Raw genomic sequence first — 27,656 nt, 5'->3', positions numbered from 1 at the left:
TTCGATTTTTAAAATTCTGTAGCGATCGAAAAAATGTCTACATTACTAAAATCATTATTGTAATAATAACAACAAATCTAATAATGTATTAATTTAGAACTGTAACAAACAACTTTTTACCATGAAGTATATAAAGTTGAACGCTATAGCTGTCAAATCAAGTGAAGGTGTTAAAACGAAATAAAAATCGAACATATTTATTTATACTTACATTCATTTCAATACAAGCAAATGAAGCGTGACGATTAAATACATATACTTTTAAACACACTCCACTAAAACATAGCTTCATATATCTAAACATAGCCCAACTCGCATTACGTTTCGTTTTACCATTTAGCTATAATTAAATAATGACAACTAGTATTTTAATAATGATGAAGTCCAAAAGCTTTTATAAGAAACTATGTTTGATCGGATTTTAGAATAGTACATTGTTTATATTACAAGAATATAAAGACGCATTCAAAAAAAATTTACGTTATTTTGAATTAAGTATGAATAGTATTCATTATATTGTTACAGCGTATTATTTCTAGAGGTATTATTTTAGTGGCCATCACCACTATGGCTATTGTCAATGACATTGTCAAATTTTGACACTTATGGTATCAAAGTTGTTTTATTTTTTGTATCTGTTATCACCTTGCCTACATAAAATCTAAAAAACTGCATCGCTTTCAATAAATAATTCCAGTCACATATTTAATAAGTCGAGAGTATTTAATCGCATGCTGTAGTACTGTACAGTAATGGAGCGTCAGCTTTAGACGTGTGGAGAAAAGGCGAGTCGTGTGAGCATATTATCAATTGAATTAAATAACCCACATTAACGGGTTAATTGAATTGAGTCTATGCGTAACGTGGTTAAAGTGATTACGATTTGATTAATAAAAAAAATATTGCGTTCGACTGTGTTTTTAAAAAAATAATTTGTTTTAATGATACGATTCATATACAATTTTGAAACGCAGTTTGATTATGAAAATCATTCGAGATTTTTTTTCATATTTTATAATTCATTATTTTTGTAATAAAATTAATTTCTTCGAGAACCTGCGTGGATTATCGAGCAGAATATATTAATACGTTTATTTTTACTTGATGAATATATAAAAAAAAAAAGAGTCTTGACGAGCAGACGAACAACGAAGTAATCTTAGTTTAAATTTAGTTAATTTTTTATTTTAATAATAATACATTTTTAATTTTAGTTCCTTTATTAGTTCCTTTTGTCCTTTAAAGGTACGGAACTCGAAAAAAACAATTCGTAAATAAGATAAACATGCGCGAGTTTTGAGTGTTGGGTAGGTTGTCTGTACATACGAACAAATCACTTTATTTTATATTTATATTACTTTATTTAGGGAGGCGGGGGGGTGTCAGGTGATCCTATACTTTTCTGATCAGCTGAATAGTTAACACATGAAAGCGTTAAAAACAATTTAAATTTCGCATCTCTTATTTGAACCAGGATAATATTGTCTTCATTGAACCGTTGAGAAATCCAGACTAAGCCAGTTAATTAAGAAAAAAACCTGAGCGTTTTATTTGAAGTAAATTACAACGCAATTAAACTATCTTTAATAACTTTTTTACTGGTATAAAACATTTAAATATATTCTCTATTACGTGCCAAAGACTAGTTAGAAAAATTGTTTATTCATTTGAATTATCGACAGTAGAGGTAAGCAAGCGTGGCAATTTTGTGTTCAATATACATAAACGAAGAATTTAATCGACAACCTCCGTGCTCGAGTAGTGTGTACACCGGTTTTCATGGGTACGCCACTCCGAGGTCCCGGGTTCGATTCCCGGCCGAGTCGATTAAGCAAAAGTTCATTAGTTTTCTATGTTATCTTGGGTTTGGATGTTTATGGTACAGTCCTTCAATTGTGGATACACTTGCAGGTTGCACACAATATTTGTAACCATTTAATTAATTTTAACCAATTCATACTCAACTAGATTCTTCTCCTAGAGACTTCTCTCTTGTCGAGCAGAAATTTCTAGACATTCCTCATCATCCTACTACATCGCGGGTTATCATAAAGTCTACTTATAAAAATTCCCGCCCATGGCTTTGCCTGCGTATGGGGATGGCGCTGGCGGGATGGGATGTTGTTCCCTATCATTGACAACATATAAACCAAATTTGGCGATAATGGTTCGAGCAGCTAACGTGGAAGTGCGACAAACAAATCAATTTCACATTTATAATAATAATAATTAGTTATATAAATTTATTTATATGATATACCATTTATTCCATTATTAATAAAAATTAACGAAACCATAAAATTTGAAACTTGTACAATGAAAAATGAAATGACAATGCGAGGACAAAAAAGTTTGCATATAATGATAAAAAAAATACAAAAAATAGAGAAACATTTTCTAACTCACCGATTAAAAGAAGTGTTAATCGTCCGTGTATTAAGAATATAAATCAACAGAACGATTAAAACGGTGTGGACACAGCATTAGCTTCATTCCAATTATTTGAACCGAGACTACAATCAGACAAAAGAATTATATTGATTGTTATTGTATTGAACCCAGTCACGCTATGTTATTAAAACTTGAATACACAGGTACTAAATAATTTAAACTTTATGATAAGAGTGATAGAATTGATTTTACAATAGACATCACACATCACAGCTGTCACCTCGTGTCATATTTTAAAAATCTCAAGGCTTTTTATTATCAGAACCGTTTGACATAGTTTAAGTTGAACTTATTAACATTCATGAATACAGTGTATTAAAGCCTAGTTTTTATATATAATTTTTTTTTAATGCTATTGTGTTCTTAATCCGTACAAGAAGTAAAGTTCCCAAGGTTAGGGGCGCTTTGATGATGAAATTGTGACCAATCGCCATTAGTTAGTCTATTTTCCAGTCTGCTTGTATTTTAATGAAAATCAAATATCCTCAATTCTATGGTACCTATATAAGTATATAAATAAATCGGTTTTTTTTTGTGTACCTAAATGACAGACTAATCATGATGTTTGTGACGTTTGGTAGTTAATACGTAAGCGAAGTAATAAATAACTTTTTTTTACTATTTTGCAACTAAGCCAAATTATTTATTTAGTTAAAAACAAAATTCTTTGCCTGTTAAAATTGTATGACAATAAGAAGAGTAGACACTTAGACATTTAATATAGTAATATGTTCATATATTTTTCTTTATTTTATTTATTTTTATTTTTATTTATTAAACAACATCCACGGGCTCATAGTTGCCCATGTCATCTTTAAATTTGTGTTTTTATTACTTTCTAGCGGTTTATAATTCTACTTATTGACTAAACATCAGCAGACCTTAGCTGGGACTGGAGATAGCCTCCCTTCGTGAATGACGTGGCCCTTACTGGCTTAATTTTGTTTGTTTTGTAATAATGAAATCATGTTTATATAAATATACATATTCTGTTTTTTTTTTTTTATTATATGTTATTATAATATATACAGTTTCGCTTACAACCTACTTGTACACATTTTAAACATAAATTTATGCTATCCCCAAGTCTAAGGCTTTACCGGAATCCAGCGACCCCTGCTCCACGCTGGATCATAGGGAGCACAGCTTCAGTGACCGTGATCATTCACGATCACGTTGGTGGATAGACAATTGGAGGCTGTTCTCTGAGATGATCATCGCTGATATGTTCATTTACAAATGAAACACAATAGTATTTTTGATGCAAAACTAAATTAAAATTAATTTACTTTTGAACCTATTCTTAAAGTAGGTATATCCCAATATTATAAGCGCACGCTAAACACAACTTAAAACATATTATTTTTAAATGATAACTAACGCCCGAACTACGACACTGTGCCCTTTGAGTCTCTAATAACTATTTTTCGGCATAGCTTGTAGAATTTCATATACGTTAATATATCAGAGCCTCAACATATAAAATATTTTCCGTCTTTGAGGATAAAGGCGAGAAGGATTGTGCATAACTGAAAAGCAAGATTATTATGCGCACAGAATTTTAAGAAATCGGTCATTCTTCATACATCCTTAAAGAACATATCAAAATAGTAACCATTGTAAACCTAATATGTCTACTAACAGTACCGTGTTGCCACTAATTACTGCTAATTGCCAACATCTCGAAACAAAATGTAGCAACACATTCACCCGTCAATCATCGGCACGTCATTCTTATGAATGAATGATACTTGAATGAACGATATAAGGAACAAAAACAACATTAATGAAGGTTGCCATTATATGATACTTATAGTATATAATGATTGATGCCAAGAATTGTAATTTTTTAAGCTAGAATTCTACGTAAGACTAGCTGACAATTAGTGTTAAGGGGCAGCATTTTAAAGGGAATTTTTGATTGATTAGTCTGTTACTAGTGGAATTGCTAACGGAAATGCTTAAAGTCGTAAGAATGAAGTCGTTTTCCAATTTAAAATATTTGATGTATGTGTATGTGGAAATCGAAGAATGATATTCGTGCAATAATCAATATTAATAAATAAAGTATATTTATTTAATATTGGTACAAAAATAACATTCATTAAATTAAAGGTTAGTAATTGAAACGGTTGTTTTCATAACTTGGCTCGGCTATTTACACCGCTTTGTTATATTTTGAGATTTATTTTATATTCTCTGTAATACATTTTAAAATTTTCTTTTCCGCATCTCTCAAATATTTTGATTCTATTTTCAGAAATAGAAAGAGACAAAAGAGGAAAGTTCATATATATAATATATAAATCATTTGTTCAAAATATCCGAACTATGACGGTGCTTTGTCAAAATATTGTTACGTAACGCTGAATAAATCTTAGGATATATACAAAAACTGAGGTACCTACTAGAAAATCGTTGGGTTTTAAAAAAGCATATAGCGAGTCCAGTTTGACGGTGTCTTTTAAAGTAAACTCATACTATTTTATCTATTACAAATTATTAAAAAAACTTTTGGTTGTTTGTGAAGCTGTTTTCTCCAATTCCTTATTAATCTTTTTTCGGTTAAATATGTTTGCTACCTTGCACCTTTGTGATATCATTGTTTCCAAATAATGTTCAATTATATAATTGTATGCTGCGAAACGGGCTGTCTAGGGCGCTAATTCTTCTAACATAAAACGGTCATGATACGATTCAGACAGAAATAAAACTCAGTTTAATCATAACTGACACCAAATCTACTTATTTGTATCCGTTACGATACGATATCTATTATCGATCCAACTTCGACCGCAACTGTGTCGCTCTGTTATTAGAATAGCAAAACGGTTGAACGGCAACGGTAACATTTCGATTCGTTTACAATAAAGTGACATTTGTTAGTATAATTTGATCTCCATTTAAATTTAAATAAGACACGTTGATCTACGTCTCACAATAAAATGATTACCTATTCATATTTCTCATTTTTGACATATAAAAATAAATGTTATAAAATTTATGTACCTGTTAATATTTTCTTTCTAAGCGCACAGGAACGCATATGAGAACTCTTTCGTAGCTAAGAATAAACACTAAGTTCGGCTTAGAATCACGTGTTTTAGTTATTAATGAAAGATTAAACTAATAGTATTTATGGCATAAAAAATATATGAAAAATCGTGTTAGACCTTTCAGTGAATGTATGTTATTTTTCTTTTAATTTTTGTACGATTCGATATGTAGAAACTATTTTTAAGTATAAACTGTCAAAGTCAAATAAAATAAAAAAAATATCAGATTTATCATATAATAAAAAAAAAAACAGATTACAATACAAACAGATTTTTACAAGTACCTATATCGAAACGACCATACCACTTAGGTAATTAATTAATGTCAAACTTTTTTTCTTCGATAATAAATTATTTTTATTCAAGTTTTACTTATCTTATCTTTCCGGTCGTAAATCTAGAAAATATAATTCAGCTCCGCCTCCATTTCCATATTATATGTTACGAGTAACAGGCTCGTTGATATTTTAGTGGGGCCGTAAATAGTTATAAGGTTTTTCTGTTTCGCACTTATAGTACAGTACACTTGGTTATGTACCAGAGCTATCCCCAGTCGTGTCCTCTAGTTTTAAATAATAATTCATTCTATTTAGAATATAAACCTTAGTCATTTCCACTTAAAAAAAAAAACACAAACAAGACTTTGAAAATAGCCTTATCGCCATTCTTGTTGTAGAAATACTCTCAACTCAATTATACCAACATTAACATAATTAAATACGACGTTTAGGAATTAGTTAACGATTTTAACGTAAAAAGTATGCATATAAGACGTATTTTCTAGTCGCACAGACAACTTCGGATGTATTTTTTTTTTCAGAATACATTAGCGTTCGCATGCTAATGAGATTAAATTGTTTCTGTGTACCTACTTGCAACCAAGGGCCTAACCTGGTTCTACTCTTTAAAAGGCAATAGGTAATCTGAATTACTTGTCTTAGAAAGGCAAGGGTAATATTACTGGTGTAAATAAATAACAATATAAATATATTGAATATATAGTAACGTTGAGTTGTGTTATATAAAACATTATATTGGTTCTTGGTAGTAGAGCTTTGTACACGACCGTCTGGGTAGAAACGACTCACTCAACATCATCATTCTACCGCAAAACAGCACCACATTGTATTGTTATGTTCTGGTTTTGAGTGAGTTAGCCAATGCAATGTACATAGGGACATAACATCTTAGTTCTCAAGGCGATATAAGGAATGGTTCGTATTTAGTTAAAGGTCCTATCCACCACTACTTTTACGCTTAACTAGTATTGTTGTGTTCATTATAAGAGATGAGTAAGCCAACGTAATTACAGATAGGTACAACGCATCTTAGGCCGCATGGCTAGCGGTTATATTCTTGCGTAGAATAGAATAAAATAAATAATTAATTATTTACTCAATATTATCCTTAACATTAACTTACACGTACTAATTACCAACTCCAAATTAAATATTCCTTTGGAAATTAACCGCGTTATTCTAGTTGCTTATAAGACTGACGATATCCGACATCCTAAGATCAACTTCGGAATCGAGTCAGTAATGAAATATTAATATTTTTCTAAAATTTGTCGGCAACAATATCGGTGTTGAATGCGGTGTAATCGAAGATATTTACCATATTCTATTGGAATGCGGCCGGAGCGAGTCCCTAAGACAGGATATTAATGTTGATTTGGGCATTACTTTGACTATTGCGCACTGTATAAGCTTTTTAGCATTTCCTACATCATTTGAAGCAAAAAAATTGTATAAATTAGTTATTAATATTCTAAAATTAAGGAAATAAATTAATGTAAACTGCTTACAGTACAGAGCGATATAGTCAAATTGATGACTAAGCTCTATAATAATAAAAAAAAAAAAAAAAAAATATCGGTGTTAATACTGCTAAATTTTAATGTTGGCAGCATTGAAAACCTCGTGACTCAAAAAACACATGATCCGTTGATCTCGCGCCTGAATACCTATGCGGTAGATTGATTATATTTAAAATAAATAATCAAATTAAGAATTATTTAAAAAAAAAATACCTATATATAATATTAAATTTACATTAAATAACTATACTTAAAGTATACCAAATCTAATCATAATTATGAATATGATATTTGATATAATAATCCCAATCAGTAAGTATTAAAGATTGATTGGATAGATTTCCCTTTTTGGGATAAGTCCATCTGCTCTCTTGAAATAGCATTAAATGTACAATAAAAATATATATAGGAGAAATATTATATGATAAAAGTGTAAACAAATGAAGTGTACTAGATTACAGTAATTACTGAGATTTCCTGGAACAAACACTGCTTAGTTAACACGCTTACAATCAATTTTTATAAATTATTTGTAAGCGTGTTCGATGTAAAGCAGTAGTTACATTTGTTTATTAATTATTTTTTATATAAAAATAAATATGGACTAGAAAATCACATATAATTTAGGATTTATTGTCACAGACGTTTGCTTGGTGAAGAATCTCATGTGAAAAAAAAAACAAAAACAAATAATCCAATCGAATCAAATCCAAAAATATCTTTGCAGTTTTGAACCACCCAGCTACCCATTTTGACACTCGCGTGATTACGCTTATTTATATATATCAACCTTATATGAGTTATACCACGTTATTCGCCAAACAATTTTGCATACCTATAGGTAATAGTTATATATTAACGTATCTCATCGTCAATCTGTTCCTGAACGAAACAAAAGTTTTTCAGAAATTCGAGATCATTCTGTTCTAATTCCTAAACGTTTCTGATTGAGCACAATCGAAGATCAGCGTCGTAAATTATTTAAAAAGTAAATGTATTGACTCACAATTCATAAGATATTTAAATATGCAGAAATCCGCGCGTATAACATTATGCGCAATCCTGTATGATAAGATGCGTTTTTTACAAAACACAAACAGGTTTATTTCTTTATGTTTACCAATTACATTCGATACAAATTATTTACTAAGCACGTGAAACCTATTACTGATATTAGTAACTGATCCCACATTGAACCAGTTTTGCCTTACCGAGGTAACATTCTCGGTTTTGCTTTAACTCTGCAATTATGGTCACTTAGCTACAACTTTCCAGAATCTTACCGATACGGGTTAAGGGATAGCTTCATAATCCGTGAGAAAATAAATACGTTTAACTAGCTGGTATTTGAATATATTTGTATATATTATGTGTACTGGAATTTTATATGTATTAAATTTGATAAAAATATGTTTTAATTTAGAGTTGTGTATTGGTTTTACTGCAGACGAATATTCAGCGTTTTTATGAATAATAATATACATATAAGCGCCAAAATGGTACCTGTAGGAAATGGAAACCTCATTTACATAACCTTATTAACTTAACTTTAAAACTCATTTCCCAAAAGCACGATTTTGGCTTTTACTCCTTTCCAGTGACGTAATTATTTGATCTTTATTAAATCAATTTGTGTTATAATATTACAAATTAAGACCATCTAAATAATTGAATAGTAACTACCTGTGAATTTCCCACTGATGGGCTAAGGCCTCCTCTCGCTTTGAGGAGAAAGCTAGGAGCTTATTCCATCACGCTGCTCCACTGCGGGTTGATAGATTCACATGTGGCAGAATTTCATTGAAATTAGACACATGCAGGTTACCTCACGATGTTTTCCTTCACCGCCGAGCACGAGATGAATTATAAACACAAACTAAGCACATGAAAATTCAGTGGTTCTTGTCTGGATTTGAACCCGCAATAATCGGTTAAGATGCACGCCTTCTAACCACTCTTAAATAATTTAAAATTAATAAATTACCAAAAATATAACAATCTATCTACAATATAAACTACTAGCTAATCTTTAAGAATATTATAATTATATATATGCCTTTTTTTTTCAATAAAAATATGTTTCTTTATTTTCAACATTTTTGTTATCAACATATATGTCTATGAATTACGAATTGGACTTAAAAAAACAAAGATTTCATAATTACTTTAATTAAACTAAAATAACACTAATTTGAGGCAATAATGAACAATGTTAAGTTCAGATATTGAATTATTAATATTAATTTACAATTAATTACGAAAACTATATTCTGCTGATGAAGACTCGTCGATCTGTGTTGTTTCAACCTGGAACCGGCGTATCGCAGCATCAGCGATTCCCCTACATTCGTCTTATGTCATATGTGCATATCTAATTTATAGACAGACAAACTTTATTTTCAATTCGATCAATATTAATTTTTACTGTATATAATTTTTTACAAAATATAATATAGGAATTAAATGTGTTAAAAAAATCTCCTATCGAAAGTCATGAAAAGTTAAAAAATTTAAAAAAAAATGTTGACCATTCATACTCGAATATCTTTAAACAGCAATTATAATAACGATTTCTTGTTAAGCTTATTGTTTAACTATTTTAACTTGGTTGAACTTGTTTCACTAAGTTAAAATAGTTATACGTGTTCGACACGATTACATATTAAAAAATATATAAAAAACCGCGGACCAATCCAATTAAGACTACCAAGCTTATTCAAAACAATAGGTCCTTTAATAAAATGAACACGAGTTACCTATATAAAAAAATCGATCACTAACCAGACTTCACCTTCATAATACCATATAATACATCATAATTGATAAAGTTTAATAATTACTGGTCATATTCTATAATAAATTATCGATTATATAAGAGTTTAATTTATTCAATTACTTATCAACACACACCTGTCGTTAAACGGTTAACATAATACAAAATAGGTATTCAAAGTATTAATTGATGAAATATCGAAAAAATACAGCTGCAAATATTAGCAGGTGATGTTTTTCGATAATAAAGCTAAATCTATTTTTTAATCTTTTGCCAAAATTGACGTTAATTTGAGTTCCATTTGCATTATCTCTGGTTGAATAGTTTCCAAAAAGAGGTTTGATGTGTTCGATTAAAATATAGTCTCTGTTTAATTAATATGAAAAATACAAACTCAACACTGTCTCGAAAAATATTTTTTCTAAATCGGATAAAAAAATAAAATTGTTAGCGTTCTATTTATATCAAATTATATTCTTATATATTGTTATGTTATTATAATTCACATAACATTAAAAATTCCAAAAAATATATTGAAAACATTTTCCGTTCCTTGAAAGTATTATGGATTTTAAGAACTTATTTACATAAGGTAATATAATCTAAAAACAATTCGGACGCCATGAAGAAGCCGGTCATCGGTATGCGAATTGTGTCCAAATTGGTCTCGACGGATGATATTAAATAAATAATTACACATTTGTCAGATGGGAGGAAAAAATGTCCGAAGGAAAATGTCCAAGCGAAATGTCCCCACCATATTTGGCGCGCTATGCCGGCGGGTAGCGGCGCAGGTGAGTGCCAATTACCGGCGCCCGCAAAAAAGTTCGCACGGACAAATTGTGAAATTGTCCACTTGGACCACTTCTGACTCTGCCATTGCGTACATACTAATGTTTAGTTTTATTGGACTTTTGCAATGTTGTTAAATAATAAAGTAATTGCGTGAAATCAGCGTAGCATTCGTGTTCATAATACTAGTGAACTGTATCTGTTATAAAAATATAGCGAACGGTGTCCGTATGTTCAGAGTTTTTAATCAATTTATCGTTTCTGACGATATATATTAGCGATATTCGAATAGGGAATTCAGCTTATTTTGCAATGCTGCTCGAATACGGCATTTAGTGGATACATATGTTGTGTGTTTGTCTGACTGTGATTTACATCCGAAGCTTGAAGGCCACCTCACAATGTTTTTATTCACAGCAGCTCCCAGATTTTTCGATCTATAAAATCATTTATTAATTTATAAATAAATTAATTAACGTTGATATAATTTGCTCTAATCATGGAAATAATCATTATTTTCTTCTCAGAAAAAAATGGTTTGAGTGAAGTTCTGGGCCAGTGTCGGAAGAAATTCTAAGACAGAGCATAGACTTAAGATAAAGTCAAGTATACTAAATATAAAAAAAAAACTAAATTAAAGTAGTCAATTGTGTCTTTCCTTATTATCAATTACGAAAGGAAAAAATTAAACTAAAATCGTCCGAAAATTTATATTGCCATAGATGTGGACACAATATGACGAAGTTCATCGAATCGACCACACACAACATTATACAATTTAGCTACCTGTCTCGACTTCACGCGGGTACAATAAGACCTATATGCAACCTTTAGATTTTAGAACAAACAAAATGAAAAAATCATGTTTTATCTCTGCTTTTTCTTGGATTACTGTTTATTATGAAAATCTCATTAAAGTTGCGTAGTTTAAAATATCTAAACGTACAGACGACGAGAAGCGATTTTGTTTTATACTATATAGACATATAAATTCCTTATTGAATAACAGGCAAACGTTAATAAGCCATAAGTATTATGTTGAAATGTATAATCGTAATATCTAGTTCGAAAGGACTTTAACGATGAAATATACAATAATTTAATTCATACTGCGCAACGATTACTAATAATGATAAAATATGTTAATTAAATCCTGTTAATATTATAAGATTAGTAAAATGTACTCGAATGTAATTAAATATATTACCATTTAATTAACACTACAAGTACCAATTCATTGTTTTTTAACACATCGAAAGCAAAGTGGCGGTTTTAGAGTAACAGCACTTAATAACCCATTGTTGGGCTAGGGTCTCTTATGAGATGGATAAACCTCGGTGATCTTGCTCGAATGGGCGTTACTCATAAGTATGCTGTGCGCTAACCCCTAACTGTCTGTGCAAAGCAATCATTGCAAAGCAAATTGTCACAGAGTGGTGGCATTGGTGGTAAAAACATCATTAAAAAATATTTAAACGAATTTTCTGTAGAAATAAAAAAAAAATCGTAACAACAACAACGAAATCAGAGGATACTTTGAAAATTTATTTCTATTACTTCTAATTGATTTTATTTCTTTATGAAACGATGAGGAAATATATTTCGTGTAGCTTAACATAATATGTAATTTTTTTCGGTAAAGGTTACTGTGGAAAAATGAAAATCACATAACTTAAATTTTGCTATTACACGCCCTCTTCTTACCAATAAATTTTTCTGTCTGTGCACTTTTCCGATGAACGGCGGTGACTATCTAGGTGGCTAATTTGTTAGTCTGATTACCTTTTTTAAATTACATATAGGTAGCCGGACTGGCACAAAAACCACCCAATAATAAATAGTGCACTGCACATGGACAATGCTCCACCAAACTTGAAAACTAAGATGTACCCTGTGCATGAAGTTACACTGGTTCACTCACCCTCCTTGCCGATAGAATATGTGATGAGTGCCTGGTACCTACCCAGATGGAAAACAAAGACCAATTAAATACGAACATACTAGCCATTGTTACTGAATATATATATATTTTAAGTGCTTTTTTATAGGAAATGTTTAAATATAATATTAAAAAAAATCAAGTAAATACAATAATATAAATTATTTATAAAATTAAACGCCGTGAAAACCGATAAAAACCATTTTCCACCGACAAAGCGTCCGTCTTCTTTCCACGCGTACGTTTTAACATGAGGTAGAAGAGGTCAGACAACACGTTGATAAGGCAGCCATAGCGATAAGTTGAATACAAAATTATGCAATCAACGGCCGTCAAGTTTTTGCTAGAGGCTGCCATTATTATAGCAATCAGCATTAGTTCTTGACTCTTAATGTGATACGTATAGGGGCTATAATTCACAGAACCTTTTTTTCTGATTTTAACCGAACTACCTCTAAATAAAGCGTAGACACGGTATAAATTAATTTCAAAGAATTAAGTTGAATAATTTTAGGTAGATTTTATTCAAGTAATTTTATGTTACTTTTATACATAAAATAAATAAAAATCTGATACTTTAACTAAAAATAATTAAAAGCAAAAAATTTTTTTATAATATAATAAAATTATACTGATAATTTCCAATGCTTACTATTTAAACAATAATGATAATTAATTTACCTAAATACAAAGTCGAGCTGGTATATGTTATACCGGAAGATGATAATACTCTTTGCTTTTGTAAGGATGTTGAAGTGTAACATAATCAATTTAAGTAAATTACCCTTTAAAATCCCTTCAACGTTCTCAGGTACGAGTATATCTGTTACTACGTTTACAACAACCTATATATCCAGTGTATAATGTTGTTTAAAAGATATCTACGACGTCATTAATCTACACAAATATTATAATTGCGAAATAACTCTGTCTGTTACATTTGGTATGGAGATAGTTTGAGGCCCCAAGAAGAATATAGCCCACTTTTTTTAATTCACCCCCTGAGTGCGTAAAATGGAGACGACCGTTTGTGCGCTATGATAGTTAAAGTTTTATAAATGTCGTGCAGATAAAGTCGAAGGTTTCTTCTACGTTCAGCAGTCGTAAACAATCTCACCTTTTTAATACAAAAAATACATAATATAAGTACTTCAAAACTTACTCAAACCAGTATCGATATATTTTTTAAATATACATAATATATTACGCATTAAAATATGCATCTCATATGAATTTTATTTAAATCATATTATAAAATGCACTTAACTATAATAAAGATCGTAATTATTCTTTCATAATAACAGTTAAAGAAAACAATCGTAAGTATACCGACAATCACCGCCGACAATTACTGCGTCGATAATGTACATTTGTAATTAAAAATTAAAATAATTACAAAGAAATCATTCATTCAATCAATAAATTACAAAAACGGGTAACTACCCATCAAATTGCATCCTTCCTTGCGTCTAAATATGGACCCACACTGATTTTAAAACGTTTAAACGATTTAGGTACATAAAATAAAACATTTTACTCCGATCACGGCTGACCATACTTCAGTTTAAAAAAAAAAAGCAGTCGCATTTAGAAAGTAACATAACATGCGTCTAAATTTATTTGTTCGAATGTTAAAAAGTTTATTCAATTATGATTAAATCCTTGTAACCTCAAAACGAGATTTACAATTAAATTAAAAAAAAACTAACTAATAACAATACAAATCAACATTGTTTTAAAAACATTTATTACGGTAAAAATTATATTTTCACGCTGGTTGCGTTAGTACCTAAGTCATAAAACCGACTTCCCTTATCCCAGGGTCAAAAAACACTTGGTGATCAAGCAGTTTGTTTAAGACTAAGCTTTTTATGTAATCCGTTAATGAATTTAATTGAATTCAATGACCTATATTATTTAACGTTTGTTACTAAACTTGGTATCAACGTTCTATGTCACAATTTCTCAAAGTTTTATGTAAATTAAAAGGATTTATAAAACAATGAAACACCGCGTTTTCTAAGATCTAACTAAATTGAGGGTAGACTATTATGTAATATAATATGTAATTGTATTTATAATTATTTCATTAATAATAAAAAGGTAACGGATCTATAACAGATCATTATATTATATTATGATACAATAAAGAAATAAAAAAAAATGGAAGCCTGATAGCTGATGTGAACCTTTAATTCTAATGAATTAATTCCTCTATTTTGAATGTTATTGAAATAAATGTTGAGTAAAATAAATTAATTGCGATTAAAAAATAAAAAATAAACTTATTATTATAATAAAATATAGCAAGTGGGTATATATCAGTAGATATACTACAATGAACAGACAGCGGTGGCGGTGAGGAGACTGATGCCGTTTTCGTCAAGGCATACAGGTCCTTCTTACCCCCAAAGCGCACAATGATGTCTAACATCGACACGCACAGACGAAAAGTCTGCGAAATTTATTTAAAAAAAATCTATGACGATTGCTTAAACTTACAGTTGTTTATAAAAGTAATCGTTCAAAAAATACTTTACGAGTTTTCTTATTCTGAAAATCGAGATTGATTCTATAAAATTAATATTTATACGTGCACGTATACGTTGTACTGTTATTTAATAACATTCTCAAGCCACTCAGCCTTGTCATATCTCCGCTTGATACTAAATTAATTATAATTGTTAATTTGTACAATCCATACAGTCATTTATGGTGAAGCGAGGGGTTGAATACTTATTTAACTGGACTTAATAAATCGTTATCGATTTAACCCTCGTTTTAAAGGTTAGATGCTAATCACGCTGTAAGAGTGAAAGTCAAAAAAAAAATAACGACACTCCTAAAAAATACACAAAAAGACACTCATAAAAAATATTATAACACTCACGATATGGAAAAAATCGAATAAATGTTAGAAGAAAAATGTTGGCCCCAAAAGTTTTGGACGGCACAATCGAGGATTTGAATTTTGGAAATCCTTGCCTTCGTGATTCGCACCCTTATAAACAAGCTACTGACCAATGAAACAGTCGAATGCTTTTACTTTACTCGAGTAAGTTGATATTATAAATGAATTATAAATCGTGAAGATATAATATGCTAAGTGTAAACAGATTGTGCCAGATAACGAGGGTCAAGTGTGTACGATGTCAACTGTCCCGGTGGCTTGACCGAAAGCCGCTGCAGTCGCATTGATTGACAGGAGATAATTCGTCCGACAACAAGAAAGCGATTCACGCTTGTAGCGTACATTTCCATGAAACTTGTTTCTATGAACGCATGCCTAGACTTCACTAGTTCTTTTTTGCTGGTGTGACCACAAATGCGCACGGACGAACGTAACATTGTTAAAATACATTTAATCAGCTTAAAATGTAACAATAATGAAACGCTAATTCTACGATTTAAGCTAGATTGCTGGAACGATTATGTAAATTAGGTTTAAATGTGTTTTTTTTATTATTAAATTATATTATATTCCTTACAGTAGATTTAATTATAAGGCCAGACCAGATTTCTGGGAACGATTTACTTTACGCTCATGTGCATATTTAAAGTTCTCTATTCTTGCATATGATAACTGATGGCTATTATTTAAAAGACATTCGTAATCAAAGACTATATTTAAATAGCTCATAAAACTACTTGGTGTCCTCGAACGAAATATTCTTTGTTCAAAAATGAAGCTCGAAGACAGTTTTCGGAATCAGGATAGTCCTATATCGAATCGACATTAGTCTCATTGATGTAGAAATCGAATATTTATGTCTATAACTGGGCAATGACCTCATCTCCAGTCGAGGAGAAAGGTTTGAGGCTTATTCCACCGCAATGCTCAACTGCAGGTAATTAAGCATATTATGTTAATTCAGACATATACAGATTTCTTCATTATTATGATAAATCAGCCTCCAGAGCAACTTCTCCGCTTATGTTGGCTGGTCATTGGAACGTATTGGCAAATAGGTTGACTAGATTCAAACCATCACTAACAGCCGTGTCTTTTTGAATCACAGACACCAGATGTTTAGATATTATTTAATCATTCATCATCATTAGCCCGTGATGATCTCAGATTAGAATAGGACATCCCCCATTCTACCCGTGGGTGTTGTAACAGACGAACAAGGGTATTTAAGGCCTAGTGCATACCACCTGCACTTTGAGCTACCCGCGCGGTGACGGGTAAACCACCACATCAGCATTCCCAAGGAGCGTTGGTGTCAGGCAGGCTGGTGACTGTAAAACTTAAGCCAAAAAAATTTAAATAATATCAAATACATGTTTAGATATAATTTAATATTATAATAAAAAGAAATTTAATTAATACACGGTAGGCAACGATAAATATAAGACATTACAAAAACTATCTATTCGCAATTCAGTTATTTGCTGGCGAGTTGTTAAGGGCAGGATATAAATAAACAAGTATCAATGATTGCAAAAGTTACTTACCGGAAAATGGCAGTCGATCACGTTTTCTTATTTACTACGCTTCCTCTTGTGTTCGTTGAATATTTAAAGATAATTGGTTATGAGTTACACGATATAATTACAATCAAGGGATCGGTTCAAGTTAATAATTGATTCGCTACAGTACGGTGAACCACGGATTTAACCGACTTAAAATATTATTTGGGACAAGATTAAACACAAAAAATAGAATCTATGCTATCGGTTGAGGAGTTCCATCGTCTGAATCCAAACCTGGGTGTAGGATCAGACAATGCTCATCATAAAATACCTTACAAAAAAAATTTGCTACAAGTTTAAGAGGAAGTTGTTAAAACAACTTACTCGGTCAGGTTGCAATATTTGACCAAAACAAACGAATCACCATTGCAATGACATAAAAGCTGGTAAATAGCACATGGGTTTCCATTTGTTTGTATATTTTATTATGTATTTTTTTCCTTTTTACGAACCGACTTCGATGATTATTTTTGTATGGGATTAAGTATAGCTCATTTCTTTACCACTTCTTTCCATCGAGTGTACATACAGACTAATTTCTGAAACGGGTTTGTATCATGAACGTCACTTGTGTTCAATAAAATTGTATAAACATCCTTTATTTGCAGTTTCATTTCCCTTTATAGAAAGTTAAATAAGCACTTTAAGAGGAAATACGGCCTGAATTTTGTAGAAAAGACATCGGAATTTTTTTATAAAGTGGTACCCTAGCAGAAGTATTGTTTATCCACCTGTGACAATCACTACATATTATAAAACAAACTCACCTCGCTTGTTTCGTCTGTTTGTCTGATTCACAAAACTCAAAAACTACCAAACAGTATCACATTGTTTTCATTAATTAATCTAATGATTCATTAAGTTTAGATTTATAATTAATTATGTGTGTAAATTAGTTGAAACATGACAATGATTGTTGAAGATGTCAACAAACTTCACGGCGATTGGGACTTTTAAAGCGTTCGCCGCGTAAACCTATTGAGTTATATGTATTACAATATTAACCTTTTATACCGACCCTTATTCTAGTCTAGTATCCGTTCGAAGCCGGGTGGATAGCTAGTTAAATATATGGAAATATATTATTGTTAAATGATTAAAGCCGAGATAGCGCACTGAATCATAAAGGTTAATATTTTTATTGCTTATATCCCATATTAAAAAATGTTAAAACATTAATTGATAAATCAATAATTGTTTATTTCCCATAACATTTTTAAAATCGACACAGATAGCGTAACGGTCACGCACCAATGGCTTGGAAGATGCGAACGAAATTTAAATAATTCGCGATTGAATGATTGCGATCACATATGAATGTTATTAACAAACGCACTTGAAGACCGTGATAAGGTAGTGCTGCCTATAAATATTATGAAAAAAAGAGAGTTTTGTTTAATAACTGAGTAGCATGCAATAGGCGTCAAAAACTCTGATTGACAAATGTGATTTTAATAGATTTACAACTTAGGAAAAGAAAAACCCAGTCATGTAGAACCTTAATTGACTAGGCATTATCGATTCTTATTGATTTTAACTCTAGTACCTATAATTATGAAAAAGGAGCGACTCATAAACTGAAATGAACACCAGCTCAATAACAATAGAAAAGCAAGAAACAGCTCGTAATTGTCCCACACCTGGCCTTTGTCTCTTCCACTTAGCGAAAAGTTTTTAATTTCAATCCACCAGGCCGCTCCAATTCATGTTAGTAAATACACATATGATAGAATGTTATCTGATACGATGTTTTTCTTCACCGCCGAGCACGATTTGAATTATAAAAACAAATAAAGCAAGACTCGAACCCGTAATCTGCGAATAAGGTCAAAGAATTTTATCCATAGAAAGCTTACATAAAAAGTTTTTAGTCATAAATTACATTCATAAAATATAAATATTAATTTAGTATTGATATGACGTCAAAAAAAATCGTATAAAACGTTCAAAGGAATTTTCTCTTTAATAACGACATAAAACCTGTGTATAGCATATTAAAGAGAAAGGAATTACAATAATCCAATTAAATCACGACATTGACAACTAAATCCTATTAAGTACCTACCCCAAACAAGCATAATTGGCCGCCATTACGCGTCTGTCATTGCTACAAAATGGCGGGGAGCGCGGGAAAATAAATACGTTTAGAAATGGATATTATATCTTCATTAGCGTACGGTAGCGCATTGATATGTCTAGAATCTAAATGTGGGGGCCATTGAAATAGTTTGTATTTTATCACTCTTGGACGATGGCTTTTATTCTTTGCTTTATTGGAATTTTCTGTAGAGCATTGTATAGATTCAACGCAAGGTCGGGTCTCTATACAGAATATTGACTACAAAATGCTTGTATCGGGATGGGTTCGAAGCGCCGTATTTTACTTCATGAATTGATTTATACATAGGAAACGGGCCGTTAATATTTGCTATGGATATAGAAACTTCATCTTCAACTTGCGCGGTGTAAATATTGTACAAAAAGTAGCAATATTTATTGCGAGCAAATCTTGTTTATTAGAATGTTAGTTGCGAATTCAATCCGATGAATGTATGTTTAAATATTTATGATGTTGTCCATACCGATTTCGCCTGCGGCGGCCAATCTCAGGGGAGTATCCTTAACTTAACACGCAGGCCACATAACAGTGCACAAATCTGTGTGCAACTATAGTTGCATTTTCTTTTCCCTCACTCTCATAATCCGAAACGAAAAGAAGTTCAGGCGCAGGACCAACGGATTTTCATACTTTTTCTAAGGTTTGAATCCATGACCTCGGGATCTGCGGCCCTATATCTAGTCACAAGACCAACAAAAAAATCAAAAAATATTTTTATTAGATAAATAATAAAGTAACACCTAAGATCTCTCCTTTTGAAGACGTTGAGAGCTTGTTTCACCACACTGCTGCTTTCCTTTACAATTTAAGAACATAATGTTTAGTGGTGCTTGCTTGAGCTTAAATCCGCAATATTCGGCGAAGATTCCCATTTTCCGACCACTGACATCTTATTAATAGAATTTTTAGACTAATCCAATACATATAACTATTAAGAGGGAGGAAGCGGGAGCAGGAAGCGTTTGATAAACAGTGGAACATTACGAACTGTAACTTCAATAATAAAAATACATCCTTCCCGAAAGCCATTTGAAGTAATCAAAGTGAACCTACACCATTAATTTGCTAATGAAGTATATGATTATAAAACGGGGATCGACGACCGATATTCATGAATAACAAACAAAGGCCTAAAGGAAATTGAAATATTATTAATACGATTGATTTAATTACGGTATCAAACAATAAGACATAAAATTAATGTTTTATAAACGGACACTGTAACGCATAAATGATGATAATTAATACGCTTAAGCTGCATAATCCATACTACACTCGATACCGGCTGTAATGAATGCATTCAAAGGGCCATTTTGGTTTAGTGTCGATTTCAAAATGGTTAGACACAATAAGAGTATTTATATATAATACTGCCTACCCGACCTGGTACAATACCTATATACAAATTTCAGATTTAATTTTTTTTTTTAATTATCTTTTTTTGCCGATGTTATTGTAGTTGAAATTCTCGACTTTTGTCTATTATAATATGAATATATTATACATATAAATCTTTCTTTTAAATCTCTGATAATTGATGAAAACCACATTAAAATCTGTTGCGTAGTTTAAAAGATCTAAAGATACAGACTTCGGTTATCATCCTTGTAAATATCATAAATGCTTTAACAAATCCTTATTTGTTTTCATGAATCCACATATCAACATGAATTTGTAGTCCATTAAACACGTACTCGTAAGTAACGGAGCCATGATATAAATCAATATAAAAACGCAACTCAAATAAGATTCGGACGAATCGTTAAAATTAAAAAAAATGCTACACGAATACGTGTATTTCGACGTCATTGATACTTAGATTGGTTGTGAAATTAATCGCATAAAATTCAGCACACGTATCAGATATGAAAAATATATATTTGTATATTTTAATAACGTTCAATACATGAATATGCATATAATTGAATAGACATACATTTAAACGGCAAACAAACACCAAAGCAACAAAACGAATGATCTTCGAACTTAACCTCAGCGTATTCTAATATACACCACTTATATAATTTAATTTGAATCGATCGATTAACCAGTTGAGAGGTCATTTGCTCACCGGAAGCAGGACAATGGACGACCTGAGCGCTATTACACGGCACAACGATTATGTTAAATATTCTAATGAGAGTACAATCATATTTAGGTATTTCATCGACCGATAATTTGATATTAAAGTGATTCAGTTAGCACATGGGCTTTTTTTTTACTTATCATTTAGAAGTTATCCTAATGTTCTTGTTCTTGTCGGTTCTTCTCCGTAGAATCTACATTCCGAACCGGTGGTAGCTTTACTTACGTAATATAGTTTGTTAAATGACGATTCAAAAGTGCTTGTAAAAGCCTGCTTGAATAAAGTATATTTTGATTTTTGTTCATACTTGATTCATTTGTAGTCTAAAATATATTTTTAGTAGATAAAATCCCCCAAAATATTATTAGTGCTCTGCCGATATCTAAGGGCCAGGTTGTGACCACTTATCATCAGGTGACCCGTTTACCATTTTCGCTAAATCCTTTCATTGTTACACCTTAAATAAAAGCATTTGTAAGTTTACTTCATGTCTTTGCAAACATTTATTTTTTAATCTATAAACTTACAGTTCACATGCGATTAGGACGATCTTAATACTTGGCATTGCTCATCTCAATTACACTGTTTAACCTAACAATCAATTTATGTAGGTAATTTTTATTTACATATAGAACTTAATAATTTTAATAATTATTGTAATAATGATGTAAATCGTTTCATTTCTTTTTCTTTCCACTGATTATATGTGTATCCTAGTTACTGACGGCCTGTAACTATCCCACAGCTGGGCTAAACCTCACCTTCTTGTGGAGGAGGTGTAGAGCTTATTCCACTACGATACTCCAATGCGAGTTGGTATACAAACTATTCGTTCCTAATAATAAATTAAAAAAAAAAACGGAATAAATTTAACAAGTTATATTAAAATATATTTTCAATTGCGGTTAAATAATTAGGAACGACTTATGTCAAAAGCACTCTTGCATAAACAGGTACCTGATACTTTAACGATAACTTTCTGATATTGACTTTAGATTACGTCAAAATATCGCTAATTGAAAACGCTTTAATAATAAATGTAAAGCAAGATATTTTTGTTTATCTTTAATCTGTCTTTAAAAACCATTAAATTTCAAAGCTACTGATTGATAGAAAAATTAACAACGTCCGTAAGAACTTTAAAATATAGTACTTTCTTAATGTATTTTAACAATAGTGTACATTAATTTTTCGAGGGATGGTTTTTTTCACTATCGAGCATTAAATTATGGGTCATGGAGTTTAGTACATTTTGGCAATGTTTTATCTTTATAAAAAATACATGTACAATATAATAGATTATCTTTATAAAAAATACATGTACGGTAATGACTTATATTATTAAAGTAGCTTAACTAACTAAAGGAGAACTATTCTTAATACTTTTTTTTCGAACTATGTAACGCTGTTGGCTCTCATTGGCCTCCACAGCGTCACTGCGCGGAGAGGCTAGTAAAATGGATATTGAGAACCCACTCAGAGGGCTCAGAGGACACGCGCCCTAAGGGTAGGCACCCCACCCTTAGGGTTTCCTGTGAGATTGGACCTCAGCTTAGGACACCTTCGACGTCGGCAGGGAAAAGTTCTTAATATAAATAGTTGATTACATATGTATATATAACATTTTCGCAGAAAATATTTATAGCGTGATTCAGACAAACCATGTGTCACGTGAAAACCCTAAAGAATATTTTAATACAATTTATCTGTTACATTCCTTTGATATTCAAGTACTATATTTTTTGTAGCTTACAAGCGGTTGGCAATAATTAATAAAGTAATGTTAGGTTTAATTGCTTTAGTAATTTTATAAAGAAACATGAATATCCTATATTTTTATTTGCATTGGACTATCATTATCATAAACATGAATGGAAATAGTTCATTGTTGTACAAATTTAAACTTAATTATAAATACTGGCAATCAGCATTGTTGTTTTTAATTGGCACAAAATAAATAAAACCTTTTTATGAATAATATATATGTAATAATAAAAAATAATTGTATAAATAAACTACATATATACTTTATAGAAAAATTATTTATTTATTTGTGTGTGAATCTATGGCAAAGGATACACGCTTTAACATATTATACTTAGTAAATGTTCAAAGGGTATAGAAATTTGCATACCTTCAATAGAAAAATAGAATTGAAAAACGACAACAAGTCACCGTAAGAATTGCCAGTATAGACAAAATCGATTTTCACCATCATCATTTTTAGGAGCAACACTCTTAATAGTAATTAGTAAAGATTTCCGATGTTATCGAAATCTGCTACCATTATTTTTTGTACAGGAGGTTTCTTTCGTCAGTTCGTTTCAGATCTGAGATTTTTCTTTCCGAACTGATGATCTGTGAAAGGGAGTCATTCTGAATAAAAATCAATAAATATTTATTTAGGACAATTCATAAAATTTCATAACACATCTTTAATTTCCTAATCTATTTCCCTTAGTATTGAAAAAAAAATCATAGCAAATAACGAGCAATTCAACAAATACCTAATGACAACAGAAAATGAAAGAATGAAGAACTCGAGAGACACCTGTATTCGAAATTGAAATAATGAAATAGGTACTTGTATTATTATTATTTGACCAATGGCCATTAAGTATCGTTGACCTTAAGAACGAGAAATTAACGAATGCTTTGCCGTTTATCATTTTATATTAAATAAAATGTAACATAGTTAACGCAATGTAACTAAAATGCATTACAATGCATTCATATCTCTCTACACATTTAAAAAAAAACCCTTAAGTAACAAGTAAAAATAACAAAATATTTACATGTATTTTTATTAATAAAGAATATAATTTATTCAATAATGCGGTTTTCAATTTTTTTTTTTTTTATTTCCTACTGTCAAAGATCTCATTTCTAATTACTTAATAATAATGTAGACCTAACTATATTTCATATGCTTTAAAAAAAAGGTAGCCTACCTTAAAAAAATTGCTCGTCAAAATTTTAGGACGATATTTCAATTTATGTAAATGACCGAGGTTTATGTTCGAAGAACATATTAAACTACTCTAAGTGTTTCGACACGCCCTTCATTTATATAAAATTCGTTATCTTAAACATGTTTTAGTTCGTTAAATTGATTAATTTATTATATTTAAAGGCATAAAACTCTGGCATGTAAATAAAATTTTTAAATTACGATTATTATCGCTATGTAATCCTTTAATATTTTGTTTTTGGCTTCTGTCTGATAGAGCCGCGCTTAACAATTCTACAGCGATTTTTCTAGTAGCTTTTATTTATTCGTATGTAATTATAATTTAAATTCGTTAAACATATTTTTTATTTTATTAATGTCATAAAGTGAAAGCATGTTTGTTTAGACATATGTCCTTCAGTCACACTTGAACAGTTAAATTGATTTTAATATAATTTGATACGAGTCGATTTCGTGAAATAGAACATAATCTTTTTTTTTATTATAAGTAAAAAAAAAACAAAATTTATTTCAAGTCAAGCGAATAACGAGTAATCGGACGAGTAAATAAAAAAAAGCTATTATATCTGTATTGAATATTGTTTGATTAAGACAGATATTTGTTAAGATAAAATTACAATAAAATGTTGTCACATTCATCTCCTTAACCAATCTGAGGTTCACAACAGATCATACGGACCTATACAAATATTTATTATGAACAGGAAAAGAACCTGTGAACTTTAAAGTTTAGTTGCAGCGACAACTTGGACAATTAGAAAACATATTAGACAAATAAAATCTAAAAACAATTTTTTTGTTTACATATTTCTGATAAAGATTATTTTATCCTTAGCTGGCCCTCCAAGTGGTCCTCCTGTAGTACGCTGCCAACTCCGCAAACACAAGCCGAACAGGAAGCCCCGTACGCCCTTCACCACACAACAGCTCCTCGCTCTAGAGAAGAAGTTTAGGGACAAACAATACTTAAGTATTGCGGAAAGAGCAGAATTCTCCTCATCATTACGACTAACGGAAACACAGGTTAGTTGTAGCATAATATTTTCGACATTGGGATCTTTCTGTGGAAGGATGGTCCTTACCATTCTTCTATAAAATGGAATATTTTTCTTAGATCAGATCTTAGTTTTATTTTGTTTAGATTGAAAAATACAGTTTTCATGTATTTCTTGGGAAGAATAATTATAGGTAACTTAATATAAACAATAAAATTTGGTGCCCAATCTCGCAAAAAATGGTCAAACAGACCATATAAACACTACACTACGCTTTTCTCTAAATTAGTCTAATTGATATAAATTTGGCACTGGCTGCTATTCTCAACGAAGACTATGATCAACGAAGATTGATGATTAGATATGTTATCCATCAGACATGTGTATACGGTATGAGCGTTTAATATTTCCAACTCCTCAACTTTAAGGTGGAACTCAAATGTATTAACAAAAAACCAATAACTTTTAATTGGCTTGGATATAGACTTGATCTACAGCCGTATAATGTAGCAATTACGCCAACGAGCCAATATTCTTGTGACCAAACATCCAAACATAGCAAATTGTATAAAATATTCTTAATCCATTAACAACTCAATACATTGCGCTGCTGAAATTAGTAATATACGAGATTAATGTAAAGGGCAAAGTTATTTTCGTCATTGTGAATTACCATCCACATGCTAATAATTGCAAATTCGTAACCATATACGTGAAGTCAAGTTTCTGATTTTGGCATATCGTAAATTCAGCTATTTGCCTGATTATTATACAAAGCCCGTTGCGTGTAATGTCCGCACCATATTAGACTAAAATGTATTTTAATCCAATTTGTTGACGTATCAAAAATAAGCTAATGTTATCGAAATATGTGCAATAAATTGTATATGCTCGATACCTAGCATTCCGAATTATATGTAGCAAAGATTTACCGAATATTTTGAATTGTTCATCAAGTTAGTACAAGTATTTGATTGTTTAATTTGTAATTTTATATTCATTTCAGGTTAAAATTTGGTTTCAAAATCGTCGGGCTAAAGCAAAACGTTTACAAGAGGCTGAAATAGAGAAACTCAGACTCTCTGCACGGCCCTTACTTCCTCCATCATTCGCGCTATTTGGCGGAGGTGGGGCTCCACCTTTGTTCGCTGCTATGGCTGCAGCGACGAGGCCGCAACTCAGTTTTTTAGGAGGGCCACCTACCCACCAGCACGCTATAAACATGAATATACTGAATTCCTTACAACCACATTGACGGCATGAACACGCGGTGGCGCGTGACGGAGAGCAGCCGCCATCTTCCTAACATGGCGACTAGAACTGAGAGTTTTATTATGATCGGATACGCGGACTGAAACAAGTGATTGATAAATAAAATAAACTGTGGTATACTATAGTGCCAGTACTTAATTTTATGTAAATCGGTTTAATTTTTTTAATAAGAAAAATGCATAGAGTGACATAGACTATATCCCTCAAAGCTGATTTTATTAATATAAGATACATTTAAAAAAATCTCAATGAATAAGTGCAATTCCTTCAGTTTGATATAGCCATAATTAACTTTAAATATTTTTTTTGTAAATATAGCAATGGTATAGTTAATAGTTGTTATAAAAGGCGTATAGTTTCACTAATATCGGTAATAAAGTGTGTAATTAACATGATTATTTATTTTTTTAAGTATGATATTAAACGTAATATAACAGACATTTATGAATGGCAGATGATCGCTAATTACTTAATTTCAGAGCAATTTACGTTAAAGATATATATAATATCCATTTTTATGTTTTTTAATTTATTTTACGGTAATATTATTATCTATAATTTTCGTGTGTAACTTTTTAATTTTAACGAGACAAGACATCACAATTGCTGCTTTTATTAGTTTCATGATGTTAATTATTATTTTATTCCTTATCGTGTATCGTTTATCAGACTTTTAGAAATTTAAAACTATTTTGTTTGTTCATATTAGATCAATTTTAAATCAATGTAAATATTTATAAATTAATTTATTGAATACGTACGAATAAATGTCGAATTACGATACTATTAAACTTTTTTAAACAGAATTATTGTATGAATAACGTTTAATAAAATTATTATACGATTATTCATATTTTAGGAAATATTGTAAATTGGAAAAAATAAGTCATTAAACATAATGTTTAAG

The 27,656-nt window shown here is 30.8% G+C and overlaps 1 protein-coding gene across 1 annotated transcript in view; it reads left to right on the top strand.

The window, feature by feature from the left end:
- LOC113402718 (muscle segmentation homeobox-like) overlaps positions 1-26,858 on the top strand; it is a 43,740-nt gene extending 16,882 nt beyond the window's left edge. The window contains exons 2-3 of the mRNA XM_026643026.2: positions 25,318-25,505; positions 26,484-26,858. Of these exons, the coding sequence (XP_026498811.1) occupies positions 25,318-25,505; positions 26,484-26,732 (437 nt within the window). The 3' untranslated portion in view covers positions 26,733-26,858. The remainder of the gene's footprint in view (positions 1-25,317; positions 25,506-26,483) is intronic.
- Positions 26,859-27,656: the final 798 nt, after the last annotated feature.

The sequence above is a fragment of the Vanessa tameamea genome, chromosome 24 (genome assembly GCF_037043105.1).
Source record: "Vanessa tameamea isolate UH-Manoa-2023 chromosome 24, ilVanTame1 primary haplotype, whole genome shotgun sequence".
Classification (NCBI taxonomy): Eukaryota; Metazoa; Arthropoda; class Insecta; order Lepidoptera; family Nymphalidae; genus Vanessa; species Vanessa tameamea.
This window is presented reverse-complemented; position numbering and strand designations above follow the sequence as displayed.